A 16,725-nucleotide genomic window follows, 5' to 3' on the forward strand; every position below is an offset into this window, starting at 1 on the left:
GATTCTGGTATTGTGGATATGGTTCACATATAATGGGATTGTGTATTTTATTTTGGAGGGATTAAAGGTCATAGGTTGGTCCTCAGTATAAAATCAACTGGTAATTTATTCATTTCATTTGGTAAAAATGTATTGACTGCCTGCTATGTTCTAGGCACCATGCTATGTATTTGGAATACAGCTATACAAAGCATTGCCACATAATTGAAATGAAAACTTTATATTATTTAAGTCACAAGAACAAGCTATTTAATTGTGTTACTTTTAGTTTCTCTTTTAATAAAGAATAGCTAATGCTATCATTCTAGATACCAAATAAGTGTTTTCTTAACATAATATTACTATCCACTTTATCTTGTAGAAGAAATAACTAAAATACATCTGTCTTCACTCCTGTATTTGTTTGCATTTTAAGGGTTAAAGACAGAAATAGAAATGTAAACAACTTTATTTTGAAAATATTTCAGTATTGCAAATATTCTCTGGGTCTGATATTCTAGTAATCTAATTGGCTAGTAACTGATGTTAGTGTGATTTATTGTTGAAGGTTAAATGTGTTTTTCAGTTTCAAGAAAATTGCTTTAATAATTGCCTAGAACAAGAGGTTGATTTGGCAGCAAGATGTTGACGGGAAGTTAGAGAAGTCAATAAAGGAAGTTTTTAGCTGAGAGAGAGTGATTATTCACTCCCATAGCCTCTGCATTGTTATCCATTAGCCACGATAAGAACCTTAGGGAATTCTGAGAGTGTGTCCAGGAAAGGATCTGTCAAACTAGAATAGTATCTCCTCCTTGAGAAAGGAAATAACCAAGGATTCCGCAGCTGAGAGGCTGCCAGGGCTAGTGAAATAGAGTAAGGAAATCTTGGCTGTCTCTTATTCTCTGCTTGTAGTTTAACGCAAGACACTTATTTACTCACTGATGGTGTGTGTGTGTGGGAGGGGAGATTAGCATGAGGGGTGGGAATGGGGAGATTTGGTGAAGAGAAAGCTAACATTTTTTTGGTGACTCAGGAACTGTGCCAGGTACTTCCATGCTTATTAGCTCAATTACACAAAAATCTTGGGACCAGGTATTATTTTTCAAGTCTTCCCACATGAAGTAACTGAAGTTTGGAGATGTTAAGTGATTCACCCAAAGTTGTACAGCTAATATGTGGTTAGGCTGGGTCCTGAAACCCAGGCAGTTTATTTTCAAAGCCTTTGCTTTGTCCATCTTACCGCGCCACACTGCACTGCACATCTGCTTCCTGAAAGCACTTTGTAGGTGTGTAAAACTTTTCGTTAAATGCTTTAAGCTGTTTGGGTTAAAAATATATGTTCATGTTATAAGAAAACCAAGACACTCCTAATTATAATCAAATAGTACTTGTTACATATCAATATATATGTGTGTGTGTGTGTGTATATATATATATATATATAGCATTGTGCAGATGTTTAAAAGTAGTTACATAGACTAGTTCTTGCTTTTCAGGGTCCCATAATCTAAACCAGATGACTTCAGCTTTGGATAAATATATAGAAGGAAATTTAAAGAGAATTCAAAACAATAGGTGATGCAGTGACACTGTGAATAAATGTTATTTATACAGTTTGTAAGATTTCATGCTCATTGTTCGTATGTCCCAGGTGGAGTTCAGAAAATATTCACTTCATTTCTACAAAGGGAAATAGTGCCTAGAGATGGTTTTCTTTTAAAAAGTCCTTTTCATAATGCAGTGCCCTTCCTTCCATTGCCCTTCATTCCATTGCTTCCCATGCTTGTCAAGAGACTAAAATGTTACTTATAGTAATAGTCACTATCTTAATGTAAATAGCACCCTTATTTGATGAGAATTATTTCAGTTCTAAAAATGGGGAAACAAAGTCAGCAGGAGGCAAAGTATTCTTGTTAAAGTATTCTGCAACTCTCAAATGGTTGCTTCCACTGCATTTCACGTCTTGGCACTTCTAATTGAGGGTTACTCTAACCACCCTATTTAAAATTGTAACTGTCCCCCACCCCCTTAATTACTAACCCTGGTCTACTTTTTGTTTTCTTTTTCTGTAACTCTTATCTTCTTACTATATAATTTATACTATATAATTTACTTCATTATGTCTATTGTTTATTGTCTGTCTTTTCCAAATTCTACTGCCTCTTACCCTCTCCAGAATGAAAACTAGTATCTTTGCTTTTGTTTACTGATGTAACCCAAACACCTACAAACAGTGCCCAGTATATACTAGGCCCGCAAATATATATTGGCTGACTGACTGTATAGTTTAGTATCATGTCATAGTATCGAGACTGTAACTTTGGTCTTCTCATTTTCTTCTTTGTATTGTGCGTCCTAGACTTAGTTTGGCCTCTCCTTTTGTCCTTGTGTACTCTAATACTGGATAAGAATTTTGGAGTCTTTTTCAACTCTGAGTCAGTGAATGCCACATAACTTAGTGACTATATTTAAATGGTTAATTTACAATTCTTTCCCTGCAAAGGATACTGTAGTCACTGTGAGTATTTTAGTATTATTGTAGGACTCAAGAGGGAATTAAAACTACAAAAATGACTCATCTTGTATGACACAGAAAGAAATGTTTCTTCACAGAGGGAGGAGAAAAATATCTTCAAGAGAGAACTAATAGAATCAAATCAATGAACCATGTCTCATCTTTTTGGATAAGTAACTGTTAGTAATCCAGACACTTCATGAGCTTTCATTATGTAAAGTCTTTAGCAGAAGCTAAAGGAGGGGCACCAACCACAGTAATTTTAATTTAAGAACAAAATGGAGCATGAAAATAAATTATTAAATCATTTACTCCCACTATTTTTGGGTTAGGGCCGATAATGGGGAGAGAAAGAGGTAAACTAGTTTTGTGTTTGTGGCTATTTTAATAAAGTAGCACAAGTAATCAAAACACAGTAGGCTGTTTTGAATTTACTGGCTGTCCCTTATGAGTTCACAGTTGGATTGGACTGTCCTCAATGCACTTTCTTTTTTTCTTTCTTTCCCACATCTCTTTTTATTTATTATTTATTATTATTATACTTTAGGTTTTAGGGTACATGTGCGCATTGTGCAGGTTAGTTACATGTGTATACATGTGCCATGCTGGTGCGCTGCACCCACTAACTCGTCATCTAGCATTAGGTATATTTCCCAATGCTATCCCTCCCCCACCCACATCTCTTTATTTCTCTGATTTTGTTGAAACTTCATAATGAGCTCTCTGATCTTTCCTTTCCAAACAATGAAGGTTTATCCTTTGTAAACTACCTCTGTACTCCACAGGCTGATGATATGTGATATCCCTATATCATTAAAGTAAAGCCTAAGCACATTCTGTGGCTTTTGTGTCTACTGTGTTGTTGCTGAGCTTAAGAACTATTAGAAATAATTCCCTCTTGCATTTTCACACATGGGGAATGTGACGTTCTCTTGGGTATTATGCTAATCATATTTTGGCAGGTTTCTCTGGAGCAGATGCAGAAATGGTGTATATTTCCAGAGTGTATTATTTTAGCTCCTTTGACTTGGGCCCTAAGTCTGTTTTACCTGATGTTCCTGAAAGATGTTCGTGATGTCCCTCACTGTTCTTTCATGCTGGATGTTCTTGCCTATGCTGCCTCCTCAGCTTTCTATCACCCTCTCTTCCCCTTTTTAATGTAGAACTCATTCTTAATGATTTGTCAAAGGCACCCTATTTCACTGAAATGCCTTCTATATTCCCTACCCTCCAAGTGGATTGTAGACCTTCTAAGGTGTTTTGACATCTGCATATCTCTAGCACAGCACTTATCACGGTGATTATTTATCTGTTCATCCTTCCAAGTAGACACTCTCATTTTAACTCCCTACCCTAGTCCCCAGCATCCCCAGCATAGTGCCTGTCGTAAAATGGTGCCTCAATGAAAATTTGAAAAATGAATGAACATGGTAAACATAGATGAGAACTCCTATATTCTACAATTTTTTAAATGTACTGAAATTATTCTTTTTGAATCCTCCTATTTATTTCTGTGACTTCTTTGGTGACAAAGTTAGAAAAAAGTGGAGGTCAGTAGGGAGATATGAAGGGATGCAGGTGGAAGCAGTGAGCCTGGGCGGGTGATGGAGTGGGAGATACGTGGCACAGGGGTCAGTGAGTTAATCTGGGCTCATTCAGAGAATGGAAGGTGTGTGCCAAGAAAACTGGTTGGATAGGGATAGGTCAGGGATTCCCTCTTGCATTGTCACACTTAGGGGCATGTGTCATTTTCTTTTCTTTTTTTTTCTTTTGAGACGGAGCATCGCTCTTTCGCCCAGGCTGGAGTGCAATGGCGCGATCTCGGCTCACTGCAACCTCCACCTCCCGGGTTCAAGCTATTCTCACGTCTCAGCCTTCCAAGTAGCTGGGACTACAGGTGCCTGCCACCACACCCAGCTAATTTTTGTATTTTTAGTAGAGATGGGGTTTCACCATGTTGGTCAGGTTGGCCTCGAACTCCTGATCTCAGGTGATCCACCTGCCTCGGCTTCTCAAAGTGCTGGGATTCCAGGCATGAGCCACCATGCCCGGCCGCATGTGTCATTTTCTTGGGTGTTATACTGATCGTATATTTGCAGGTTTGCTTTTGTGACAAATTTCTTCTGGGGGAGAAAAAGTATCCTTCTATCTTTTTACTTTTGTCCAGTTCCAGGTATCCCTGTTTTTCTCTTCACTCTTTCTTCCTTGTTCATGGGAGTTTTTCTTGAGGACTTCGAGCCCAGCTTCGGAGAATCCTGGTTGTGTCATCTCATCTCCTTTCTGCTCTCTTCTTCTCTACCTAGCCTTTCCACCGTCACACCTCCCGGGGTCTGAAAATGGAAAGATAAGGGTGTTTCCCTGAAAGTTGCTGTTCTGTGTGGGGATGACAGGTTCGAAAGACTCTTTTCTGGTCCCTGCCCTCATTGCCATGATTAATCAGTTAAGTGGCCCGAGGTTTTGTAACAGCACAGTCTTAAAATGCTACTCCCAAGTTTAATTTCTCTCCATTTGACCTTTTAAGGATGTGAATTGGCTTTAAGCAGTAGACTCCCTTTAGTACGACGCTGTGAGCCTCTCAGTGAATCTGCTACACCCATTCCACCCACGGGTCTGGAAACTTGTCTGTTTACCTTTCCCTAAAAACTTAAGATATATTTTTAAGAAGTGCCTTGTAACTTTTCATGTAGCCTTTCCTCTACTTTGGGTAGACTGTTACAAGAATTTGGTAGATCTTTCCAAAGAGAATTCTGTATCTCTATTTTTAAAGCATAAATCCTGTCTTAACTTTGGAGGAGAACTGATTTGGCTTGAATTTTCTGAGACATGGGAACTTTTGACCCAAGTTTGTATTTTTACATTGTTGAAAGGGAACTCTGGGATCCCAGAAAACATATGGACTGCAATTGGGTGAAGTTTCTGGTTCAGTACTTATTCCTACTTACTAGCCGTTTAATCTTGGTCAAGGCAGCCATGTGGCTCTCAACTTCCTCATCTGTAACGTAAAAGGATTAGAGTAGACAATCTCTAACGAATGCTATAATACCACTGACAATTAATAATATTAGCTAATATGTGTAAGGCACTGTGTTTAGTGCTTTTTCCCTTAATACAATAGCTTTGAGATATAATTTATATACCATACAGTTTACTTCTTAAAAAAGTACGCAATTCAGTAATTTTAGTAGATTTATAGATAGGAGTAACCATCACCACAGTCAATTCTAGAATATTTTTATACATCAAAAGAAACCCTTTACCCATTATCAATTACTCTCCACTCCTCCTAACTCCCTCCCAGCCCTAGGCAACTACTAGTCTACTTTCTGTCTTTATTTGCCTCTTCTGAACATTTCATACAAATGGAAACATGCAGCATGTAGTAATTTGTGACAGCTTCTTTCACTTAGCATGAGGTTTTCAAAGTTCATTGATGTGGTAGCATTTATTAGTACTCTGTGCGTTTTCATGGCTGAATAATATTTTATCATATGGATTTACCACATTTTATCATTTTATTTATCCATCATCAGTTGATTGACATTTGAGTTGCTTCTACTTTTTGAGTATTATCAATAATTCTGTTATGAACATTCTTGTATAATTTTTTGGTGGACATATATCTTCATATTTCTTGGATATATACCTAGGAGCAGAATTGCTGCGTCAGATGGTAATGCTGTTTAACCTTTTCAGGAACTGTCAGACTATTCTGAAGTGGGTACATTATTTTACATTCCAACCAGCAGTATATGAGAATTCCAGTTTCTCCACATCCTCATCAACACTTGTTATTGTCTATCTTTTTTATTATATTCATCCATAATGTGAAGTGTTTATCTCATTGTGGTTTTGATTTACATTTCCCTGATGGTTGACGATTTTCAACATCTTTTCATATACTTATTAGTCATTATGTATCTTCTTTGGAGAATGTCTCTTCAGATCCTTTACCTACTTTATAGTTGGTTTATCTTTTTAATATTGAACTATAATAGTTTTTAAAAAATATATCCTAAATACAAGTCTCTTATCAGATGATATGATTTGCAGATATTTTCTGTCATTCTGTATGCTGTCTTTTCACATTCTTGATAATATACTTTTCAGCCCAAATGTTTTTAACTTGATGAAATACAATTTATTTTTTCTTTTGTTGCTTGTGCTTTCAGTCATATTTGTGAAAACTTTGCTTATCCCACATTACAAAGATTTACTATTTCTAAGTGATTTATAATTTTACCACCTACCTTTAGGTCTCTGATCCATTTTGAGTTAATTTTTATGTGCGAGGAGGGAGTCTAACTTGATTCTTTTATGTGGATATTTAGTTGTCCCAGGACCATTTTTTGAATTAAGTGCTGTTTTTATCTAATTCGTTTAATCTTTACAATAACTATTTAAGGTGGGTCCTGTTAATTCCCCAAGAAAGTTTAAGTATATTGCCCTTGTTCACTCAGCTATTGCATGGCAATGCTGAGAGTTGAGCCTAGACAGTTTGGCCCCGGAAGCCATGCTTTTAGCATGAAATAACTGTCTTACCTACCTCCCTTCTTACCTACCTACCTACCTATTGACAGGGAAAAAGTACCTCAACAATAGTCAATCGGTTATAAAAAGAAAACACTTTATTTCTTTTCTCTTGTGGTTCTGCTGAAATGCTTCTGCTTTCTTGTCTGTGGTTGGTGAATTCAGTTAGTTGTAACATTGACTAATATAAAGTTAGAGTCACAGTTTCTATTCCTTATAGTTGAGCTACAAGGGCTTTACTACCTCCCTGACACCCTAGTCAACTGTATTTAGTCTTACTCATCAGAGAGATCAAGTTAGGGGAGGATGATCATTGACATTCTAGTACACCACCAGACCTCTCAAGTTTAGCAGTTGTAGGCCAGGGGCCCCATTTTCCCCAACAATCTAAAACTATGTCTTTAAATTTTCCAAAGAATATCTTCATCAAGAGCACCAGACTAGGGGCAAAGATCCTAGTTCTTATTCAAGGACCTAGTAGATCCCATAGATTCTGTAGTGGTGGGCTTCAATGGCTCATCATTTTCTGGCTCATTAGTCTATTTGTAAGACTCATATTTCTGTATGAGTAATATGAAATATGAGTAATATGATACATTTTTGAAATTTGAGTAAATTTTCATAGTCTTTTTCAGGCTTTAGTGATTCATCTGCTTGAATGGACTGAGTACCAGATACTTGGAGAAATATAATTTCCTTCAATAAAGCCTTCAATGATTTCTGTCTTCCATGGAATGATTTTTGGCTAATGTTTTTGGTCACTCAGTTTATACTTATTTATATGACTGCCATTGTATTAAGAGAAATCAGCCATGTTCCAGTATAGCAGAGCAGATGTAGAATGCCACAGCAACTTATGGTAAGGAATAAAGCAAGGTGTGATTGATGTGTGTCCCACTCACAAGGCTGTAAATGCCACAAAAGCAGGGACTCACTGCTATATCACCAGTGCCTAATGTAAGTCCCAATAAGTATTTTGAGTGAGAGAGAGGAACCTTAAGGGATATTTTGAGGAAGCCAAATATGTAATCATACTATATTTCAAATAGGAGAATGTTTAGAATAGAAGCTGGTAGTCTTCTGCTTAATTAGCTCAGGAGTTTGGTAGCAAGGAAAGAGAAAGTAAGAGGCCCAACATATAAACTACAAAGGACCACACTGTGGGCAGTTAGAGTGAAGTTTGGTGTACTAGTTTCGTTTTTCATAAAAGAAAAAGTCAAGAGGAATGAAGCAATGCTATAAGTTTAGAGAGGAGCCTGATGAATTTGAAGTGCTGGTAAGCTTAGTTAGTAATAATGCCACCCAATTTTCAGATACCTTTTAACATTTGTATAGCACTTTACTCATGATGTGGCACTTATAATTAGAAAGACAGGCTAGGCAAGTGGAATTAGCCTCATTTTTTACAGGTGAGGAAGTTGATGCAGAGCTTTAGCTTACCATGTACGAATAGCTTGCAGGTGGTGAGTTTGGGACTTGACCCATATCTTCATACTTTAAGTTCAATATTTTTCCTATATCCTCCCCCACTCCCTTCCCCACCTGGCTTGGAGGCCTCCTAGCAATCATTCAAAGAAAAAAAATAAAAGGAACTTAAATTTAATTAGGTAATATTTTATCTGTTCTTCCCATTAGTCTGGTATGGAGCTGGGGAAAATCCAATACCCTGTTTTTTTAGAACCCTTGAATGTCTCTGTCCCAAGTAGACGTTTATCATCCCTGGGATTTTATTTCATGAAAACATTTTGAAATACTTGTGAGGTAACTATGAAGGCATGCCATTGGCACAATGAGTCACTTTCACTGTCTAGCTATGCTTGAGGCCAGAGAAGACAGAGAATTGGGGATTTTTCATATGGTGAGTCCTGGGTGAGCAGCTGTTGAACTGAAGTCATGAAGCGGGTCTATTCTAATAACCATGTTCTGTGGGAACAGAGCAGGTCGTTTCTTCTGTATGAGATTTCATCATTTTCTTTTGTTCTTCATTTACCAGGTTTTGAAGGGAGCACCTGTGAGAGAAATATTGATGACTGCCCTAACCACAGGTGTCAGAATGGAGGGGTTTGTGTGGATGGGGTCAACACTTACAACTGCCGCTGCCCCCCACAATGGACAGGTAGGTACACTGTGGAGAATCCACCAGAGTGGGATATGGATTGGTAACCAGAGGCAGACTGTTTTTTTAAAATATCAGTAACAAATATCTTAGGCCTGCTTTGGAACCAGTACGTGAACTGAGCAGGATCTCCATGCTAGATGACTGCTTATTGTACTAACCTCATACATTTTCCTATATTCACTCAAAGACATATTTTCACAGGTATTAGGCAGCAACTCTGAACTCAGCACCATGCTAGATGCTGTGGCAGATATGAGAGAAGGGCATTACTGGTACACTATAAGCTTATTATCTGGGAAAAGCAGGACATTACCTGGAACATAGTAGATGCTTAATAAATATTAAAGAGGAAAAATTTCCTGAAATGCTAAAATAAATTGTACAGGCTACAAGAGTTCAGAGCTTATTTGTTCATGGACAGAGATCTGTCCCATCTTAATGTCATGTTCTATAACTAGGCAAAGTGTTCGGCAGGTACTCTTAATGACATTATTTTTATGATATGCATCCTACATTTGTTTTTTTCTTCTATCCCTTTTTGCACACAAACAAAAATAGTTTTTTCTACCTCTAACATTAGAAGGGTAGTCTTGCTTAATTTTATAGCCTCTTGGAAGTTTCTCATGTAGTCTTAGGCAGGTCGAGTGATTTATGCAGACATTTGGTTCTAATTTCTCTTTATGTCTGTTTATCTACTGAAAGTAGAGACAATTAAGAACTGATTAAGGGACTAAGAGCTGGGCCTTTTTGAGAGAAATTAATTTAATGTGAAAACCCAACAGGAAGTTAGTATTATAAGAAAAAATTACAGTACCAGTAGTGGGCTATCTCCTACAAAGAATCTTAATGTTGAAGTGCAGCCATTACTACCTGGTAATCTTTAGTGTCTCTGAATTACTTTTCCTTATCTGTAGCATCTAATTATTTAGAGTACTCTTTAGAGCTATAGACTATGAATAGAAAAAGATGAAAAGCATTTAAAAACTCAATCACAGGACTTCCTGGGGAGGCCAAACATTTCTGCTTTTAATTCCCAAACTGTCCCTTTTAATGCTTTCCCACCAGGTTTTCCTAGAATTGGGACTTCCCCTAGAATTTCTTCATGGTGTCTTGATCCTAGAACTTCACTTCTAACCCTCTGTACTTTTTGTCACGTTCTCTCTTCTAGTTTTTGCCATTTTTCTATGGTAGATTTTTCGGAGGCTATTTTTTCAACTTAAAAAATTACTGTAAAGTTAATTACATGACATATAGTAACTGGAAAAATTTGTGTTTTTTTCTCTTTTTAATGATCCTTACAGTATTGGACAGGATGAGATACTTGTGAAGAACTTGACCACATTCTGATCTCCCTTGCTCTGTGAGAGAGTAACTGTGTAGTACTGAGGCTTCTGCCAGTGAAGATTAAACAGCATTGTAATATTGTTGCTGGTTTTTGTTTGATACCACACTTGGTTTCTTGCTTTGATATTAATTAGGAAGGCCTGCTCTTGGGGAAAACTTTCCCAGTGAAATGATCTTTTTATTCAAATTTGTTATCTCAGGACATTTAATAAATGCCTCTTTTTGATAGAAGTCTTTATAAGATGTTTGTTTTTATATTTTCCAAAAAGGGTGGTGGAGATCATGGATAAGTTTAATGTGGCAGTTTTATTTCTTTTGATTTGCTGTCTGTCATTTAGAGTGACCTTCAGTTTTTTTTTGTTATTCATCACAGGTTTTCTTCTTCACTTATGCCAATTCTTTGATTCCCAATGAGAAGCCTTGTTTTTGCCCTGCCCATCATCAACAGGAGAAAGTCTAAGATCCTTCTGTTATATGAAGCCTTTCATGGCCTCAGCTTTGTCTGCTTCCCCAGTCTCCTTCTCATGCATCTAGCAGCATACCCTAGCAGTTCTCTGCTCCCAGTTTTCCTGTGCATACTGCATAGTGCTTCACATCCTGTGTCTTCACTGACACCATTCCTTTTCTCTAGGGTTTCCTTCTCCACTCCTCCCCCATTTTTCTCATCATTTTTGGCATGCCTGACTCGGATCAAGTGGTTACCTGCTTCAGGAAGGCTTCCCTGATCTTGCTCCAGGCTGAGCTAAATGTTCTACTCCGGACTCCCTTAGTACCCCATGTATTCCCCTGTGATAACACTTACCACGTTTGTATTGATATTATTATTTGCTTGATGTGAGGGATGTACCAAGTTATGGGGGCGGTTGGACTGTTGATGACAGCAGTTACTAGCACTCCTTACAGACCTTTGTTCTCAGTAGCATGTAGCTGAGCTATTTACCATCCCAGCCCCTATCCTATTGTAAAGAGAAAAACAGAAGGAAAATTTTGTGTCATAGGGCTTCTATTTCTGCTGATATTAGATGTATAAATTCAGATTAGTATTTTCTGTGTTACACAAATTAAAGAAGTGAATGGAGCCGGGATCTAGTAGGAGTTAACTGTTTATTAGCATCCAAATACTGTGCTAATTACAATGTTTTATCTTGTGTAATCTTTGCAATAACTGTATTAGAGATAGAGTTTAAATATCCTTTTTTCAGATGATGATGCATATTCAAAAGGGATAAATAATTTGCCCAAGACCCGTAGTGGTTGGGTTAGGGTTTGAATCTAGGCTTGTTGAACTCCAAATCTGTGCTCAAATCTGTGGTCTTTTTTCTATATAAAATTGATTTTATAAATTATCTTGTTTTATTTTAAGAACTTTGGTTTTTTTTTAATAGACTGAAAATTTCCTTATCCTGAGATATGGTGATTTACTCCGTGTGTTTTCCCTTTTTAAGAACCTAGCTGGTTATTTTGAGGTTAGAAGTTAACATTATGTGTATGCCTTAGATTCAGTCTGATGCTTTTTCACTATACCTAAGAGCCTATTACAACTTTGTTCAGAATTCCTTTTACAATTTCCAGCTGTAGACTTGAAGCATTAACTATTTGGTCTGGCTTTTGACAAAATGAAAAAGGAGGGGTTGGAGTAGTGAGGTGAGGAAATGAAGGAAATGAAGTTGCCAGCTATTTGAAAAAGAATGGGTAAGACTATATGGCTGAAAAAAGATAGGCATTAATTTTAAATAAATGGAGATTTGGAAATTTGCCATGCTTTTAATGAGATGAACCTGATAGTTACAGCGTTGTTTTGTAAGTACATATACATAAAAGGCTTGGTCTTTTGTAGCAAGTTCTACACTTCAAGATGAGCATAAATTCCAGCTCTATTCATGGTTTGATTTAGGGTAAATTTGTCAGCCTCCTTTTCTCAGAAGCCTTTATTTGCTATTATCTCTTTCTTGGGATATTGAAACAATAAAAAATGCAATAAAAAGTTTATTTTTTCATTTTTCTGCAAACAGCTATTATGCTAAACATTCTAAATTCATCCTATTCTATATGGTGGCCCCTAGTTTCATCTTGCTATTGAGCATCTGAAATATGGCTAATGTGAATTGAGATGTGTTGTAATTGTCAAATAACTGATTTTGAAGACTTAGTATGGCCAGGCACAGTGGCTCATGCCTCTAATCCCAGCACTTTGGGAAGCTGAGATGAATGGATCTCTTGGGCCCAGGAGTTTGAGAACAGCCTGTGTAACATGGCAAAACCCTGTCTCTACAAAAAATACAAAATTAGCTGGGTGTGGTGGCGTGCACCTGTAGTCCTGGTCACTTGGGAGGCTAATCACAGCACTGCACATTCCACCCTGGGGGACAGAGCGAGACCAAGAACCTGCCTCAAAAAAAAAAAAAAAAAGAATTTCGTATGGAAAAAAGGATATCTTTTTAATAATGTTTAAATATTGATTAGATGCTGAAATAATACATTTTGGTACATTGAATTAAATATAACATAATATTAAAATTAATTTCCCCTATTCCTTTTTACTATTAAATATTTTAGTAGCCACTGGAAAATTTGAAATTATATCTGTGACTCTCATTATATTTCAGTTGGACAGCATTACTTCAGATGCAAAGATGGTCTGTAGGTATTACCATTGCTGCTGTAATAGAGGAATACATGGCTGCTGAAGTAGAGGAATAGACGGTTTCCCCATGGCCTGTGGGCAGAACTGTGTTATACCCCACTGCAGGCGTTTTTACCTACTGTGGCTGTCTAATTCGTGTTTGTTTGTGCCTTCAAAAACTACCACTCTTGTGGACTAGCTTAAGCTCAGATGGAAAAAAGAAATTGGTCTTAGGGAGTGGGTGTGGGGAGATGATTTACTTCTTTATAGGAATTGTCTTATAGGGATAAGCCTGAATACTGGATGTTCCTTTAGGAAATGGAAGTAGACCTGATGGTTGGATGAAGATAGAGCACTAATGTCTTTATTATACTGTATTTGGCCTCAGGCCATCTTATCAGAGAAGTTCTGCTCTGGCAGATATCCATTTAAGGAAAAAAAGGTTTTAAAGGGCCCAAAATTTATTAGAGCAGTGTAGATTAATGTTTTGTCTACATAGACTGTTATTTGAATTTTCTTTTTAAAGGGTCATTTCCTTCAGAATTAAAGTTGACCCTAAGCTCAACTAACAAATTCCTCTCTGTGGCTGCTTTTGACTCTGGGCTCACTTCTGGGGCAGATGTGATTTATTTTCTTGTGCTTGTTATTAATCCAGAAATGTAGTTTCAGCGTGGGCTTGGAATAGTGCTCTGGGACATGAAGCAGAAGTGAACAATGGAAGTTAGGTGGATATGAGTCAGAGAAAACTGACCACACTTTCTCTCAGCTCTCCTTTACAGCATGATGAGCCTCAAGAGCTGGAGGAGGTTTCCATTGCTGTCAGTGCTCCCAATTCAGTAAAAATGTTTGGTGTGAGTTGGCAAGTACATTTGCCAGAGGTGGTGCATGAGCTCCTTGTTTCTGGGAATGGAGATTTTCATGATGGTGCTTTTATTTTGAGCTGGATGTTCCTGTCTCAGTCTAGCCTTTAGCTGGTGATGAATTATTCTCTAGAGTGAGGCTTTTCTCACGACCATTTTTCTATTTTTTTTTTTAGGACTATAGGGATGGAGGTTTTTTGATTGAAAGAGAAAACTACTTAATTATATATGGTACTGCAAAGCTGCTCTCATTTATATTCTACATGGAGGAATGGGAAAATATGTCTCACATTTCAGTTTTGCTGCTGTAAGCCTGATTGTGAGGCGTATAATAAGCCTGTTCTCTGAATTCTACCTCCTCACCCCAAATTCAGTTTCCTATCACTTGGGCAGACTGCCACAGTGCTAACCTGAAGCACCCTTGCCCCAGATGTCCCAGAGTTGATTAGTGGCGCTGTTGGTGGAAACAAGGACGAGTGGATAGTCTAGCCCCAAATGCAGGAGGTGAGACTGCAGGATCTTTCCTGCCCTGCAGTCCATGACTCGGGGTGTAGCCTTGGCTGTGTTACAGGCACGATCCAGTTTAACTTCATGGCTCTCTAAGCCCCCATGGAATGGTTGTTAGTAGGTTCAATAATTTATCGATTGGACCTACTTACAGATATTTATTGAACAACTACTACATGGAATATATTATGCTAGATACTGTAAGAGACACAAAGAAAAAATTCCTATTTTAAGAGTGGTAAAATTGACTAGGAAGACATAAGAAAGTCCACACATAACCACACTAGGAAGTAGAAAGTGTGTGTGAATGTGAATTTGAAAGAAACAATGGTGGGAATTGGGAAGTATCTAAGTACCTGGTGGGGTAAGGAAGGTGATCGAGAAGAGTGAACGTCTGTTTTGAGTCTGAGTAATGGATGGGAACAGTTGACAGAGGGTAGAAATGATGGTAAGTTGGAGATGAGTTTTCCAAGTGAAAAACATGCAGCAGTAAGACCCAGGAGCTCAGAATACAGGCAGGGACAAGAGACTCAGATTTTGAGTCTCTTTTTGGTTACCATGGAATGTGTCAAGTCTGTGAGGGAAATTGGTTGGAGTGATAAGAACAGAGGATTTGGACCTAAAGTATGAGAAACATCCACACTTCAGAAAATGGATGAGGAAGGGGGTCCAAAGAAGGAAAGTGAGAAAAGGGGAGGTTTGAGAGGTGGGAAGAGAGCTCGGCCATGATAGCATCCTCAAGTTAAAGGATACAGCCTTAGAAGCTTGCCCTGAACTCAACTCTACACGCCTCGGTGGCAGCTCCTGTAATACTTTACTACTCTTACTGGGTTATGTGCTTAGCTTGCCTAAGAGACTATCAGCCTCTGGAAGGCAGGAAACTGCTCTTACTTATTTTGACATTCCCAGGACTGATTTTAACAAACCATGGTTATTAATAACTGACAACCAGGAGACTCAAATATAAATGATAACTGCAAAATATTCATTAGAATATTTGAGTTATTAGAAATTTTCTGAAATACAATTTTAATACAAACAAGACTAAAGCTAGATTGCGGAAGTTAAAGAAAAAAGTAGGCTTTGGGGAGGAGGAAGGGGCAAAATGGGTTTAGATCACTATGTAAGATTTTGCAGAACTAAAAAGGAAGAGCGAGAGAGACACAACGCAGGGTTATAGGATATAGAAACTTTATTCATCTCATTTACCATAGAGCTTGGCTACACTAAGAGCTAAGGCAGTTCAAAGGGCGTTGGCTAATAAAGTGGATTATTGGGAGGGGTTTACTCTTACAGGTTTTAGTGGGGAATACATTAGGTAAGATGTCTGCTGGGAATGGGAAAGGAAGAAGATGGGAAAGTTATAGTCAGAGAGTGGAAGTACCAAGTTTGAGATCTTGGACTAGAACAATGAGTGTCTTGTAACGGGTGTAGAATGTGAGTGTGCTTGTGATATGGAATGGATGCGGAGGTCTGTAAGGTTGAGAAAAGTAAGAACTCTTGACTCAGATGACCTTACTGGTCCTCAACCCAGATATTGATTTCATGAGAGACAGGAGAGGAAAGAGTGAGAACGTAAGCCACGTGCTTGTCATTCTAGGAAGAGGAAATTGGTCCACGAGAACAACAGACCATGGTGTGATAATTTTTATTATACTATGTCTTTTTTTTAATTTTTAAAGGACTTCAATTCATCTATTTTTAATGTCAGAAATTAGAATGTATTTATTGATTTCTTTCTCTTGAAGATGAGGAATTAGCATACTTCTCATATCTTTCATTCACTCCCTAGATTTTGTATAAATAATCTGGGTTTCAATGTTTATATTATTGTTATCAAATTTATAAACATATACATATTCTTTAAAATTATTCTTTATATTTACAGTTTTATAACCCAATTTATAATATTTTCAACCTAGTTGTATGTGCTACTTGTTTTGTGTTAACTACCAGTGCAATTATGTCACAACATTTTCATTTCTGAGTTCCTTATTTTCATTAACATTTTAGTTGAATAAGTATCTTTGAATAATTTTATTTCAGAGGAGTTACATGTTGGACCCATTTGGTTATTCAAAAAATGTCTTTTGATTTAGTTGCCTTCATACACAAGTTGTATCTTGACTAGATATCAAATTCTTGGGTCACGAATTAATCTCGTCAAGTTCTTAGACACATTGTTCCTTTGTGTCTTCTGGTTACTGTTCTAGGGAAATGCAATGCCAGTTGAGTGTTTATTCTTTTTCAT

General features: G+C 37.5%; 1 protein-coding gene across 1 annotated transcript in view; it reads left to right on the top strand.

Annotated features, from left to right (window-relative positions):
• NOTCH2 (notch receptor 2) overlaps window positions 1–16,725 on the top strand; it is a 170,228-nt gene that overhangs the window by 86,776 nt on the left and 66,727 nt on the right. Inside the window, exon 5 of the mRNA XM_054454415.2 lies at window positions 9,015–9,137. Within this exon, the coding sequence (XP_054310390.1) occupies window positions 9,015–9,137 (123 nt within the window). The remainder of the gene's footprint in view (window positions 1–9,014; window positions 9,138–16,725) is intronic.

This window comes from Pongo pygmaeus, chromosome 1 (genome assembly GCF_028885625.2).
Source record: "Pongo pygmaeus isolate AG05252 chromosome 1, NHGRI_mPonPyg2-v2.0_pri, whole genome shotgun sequence".
In the NCBI taxonomy this organism is placed as follows: Eukaryota; Metazoa; Chordata; class Mammalia; order Primates; family Hominidae; genus Pongo; species Pongo pygmaeus.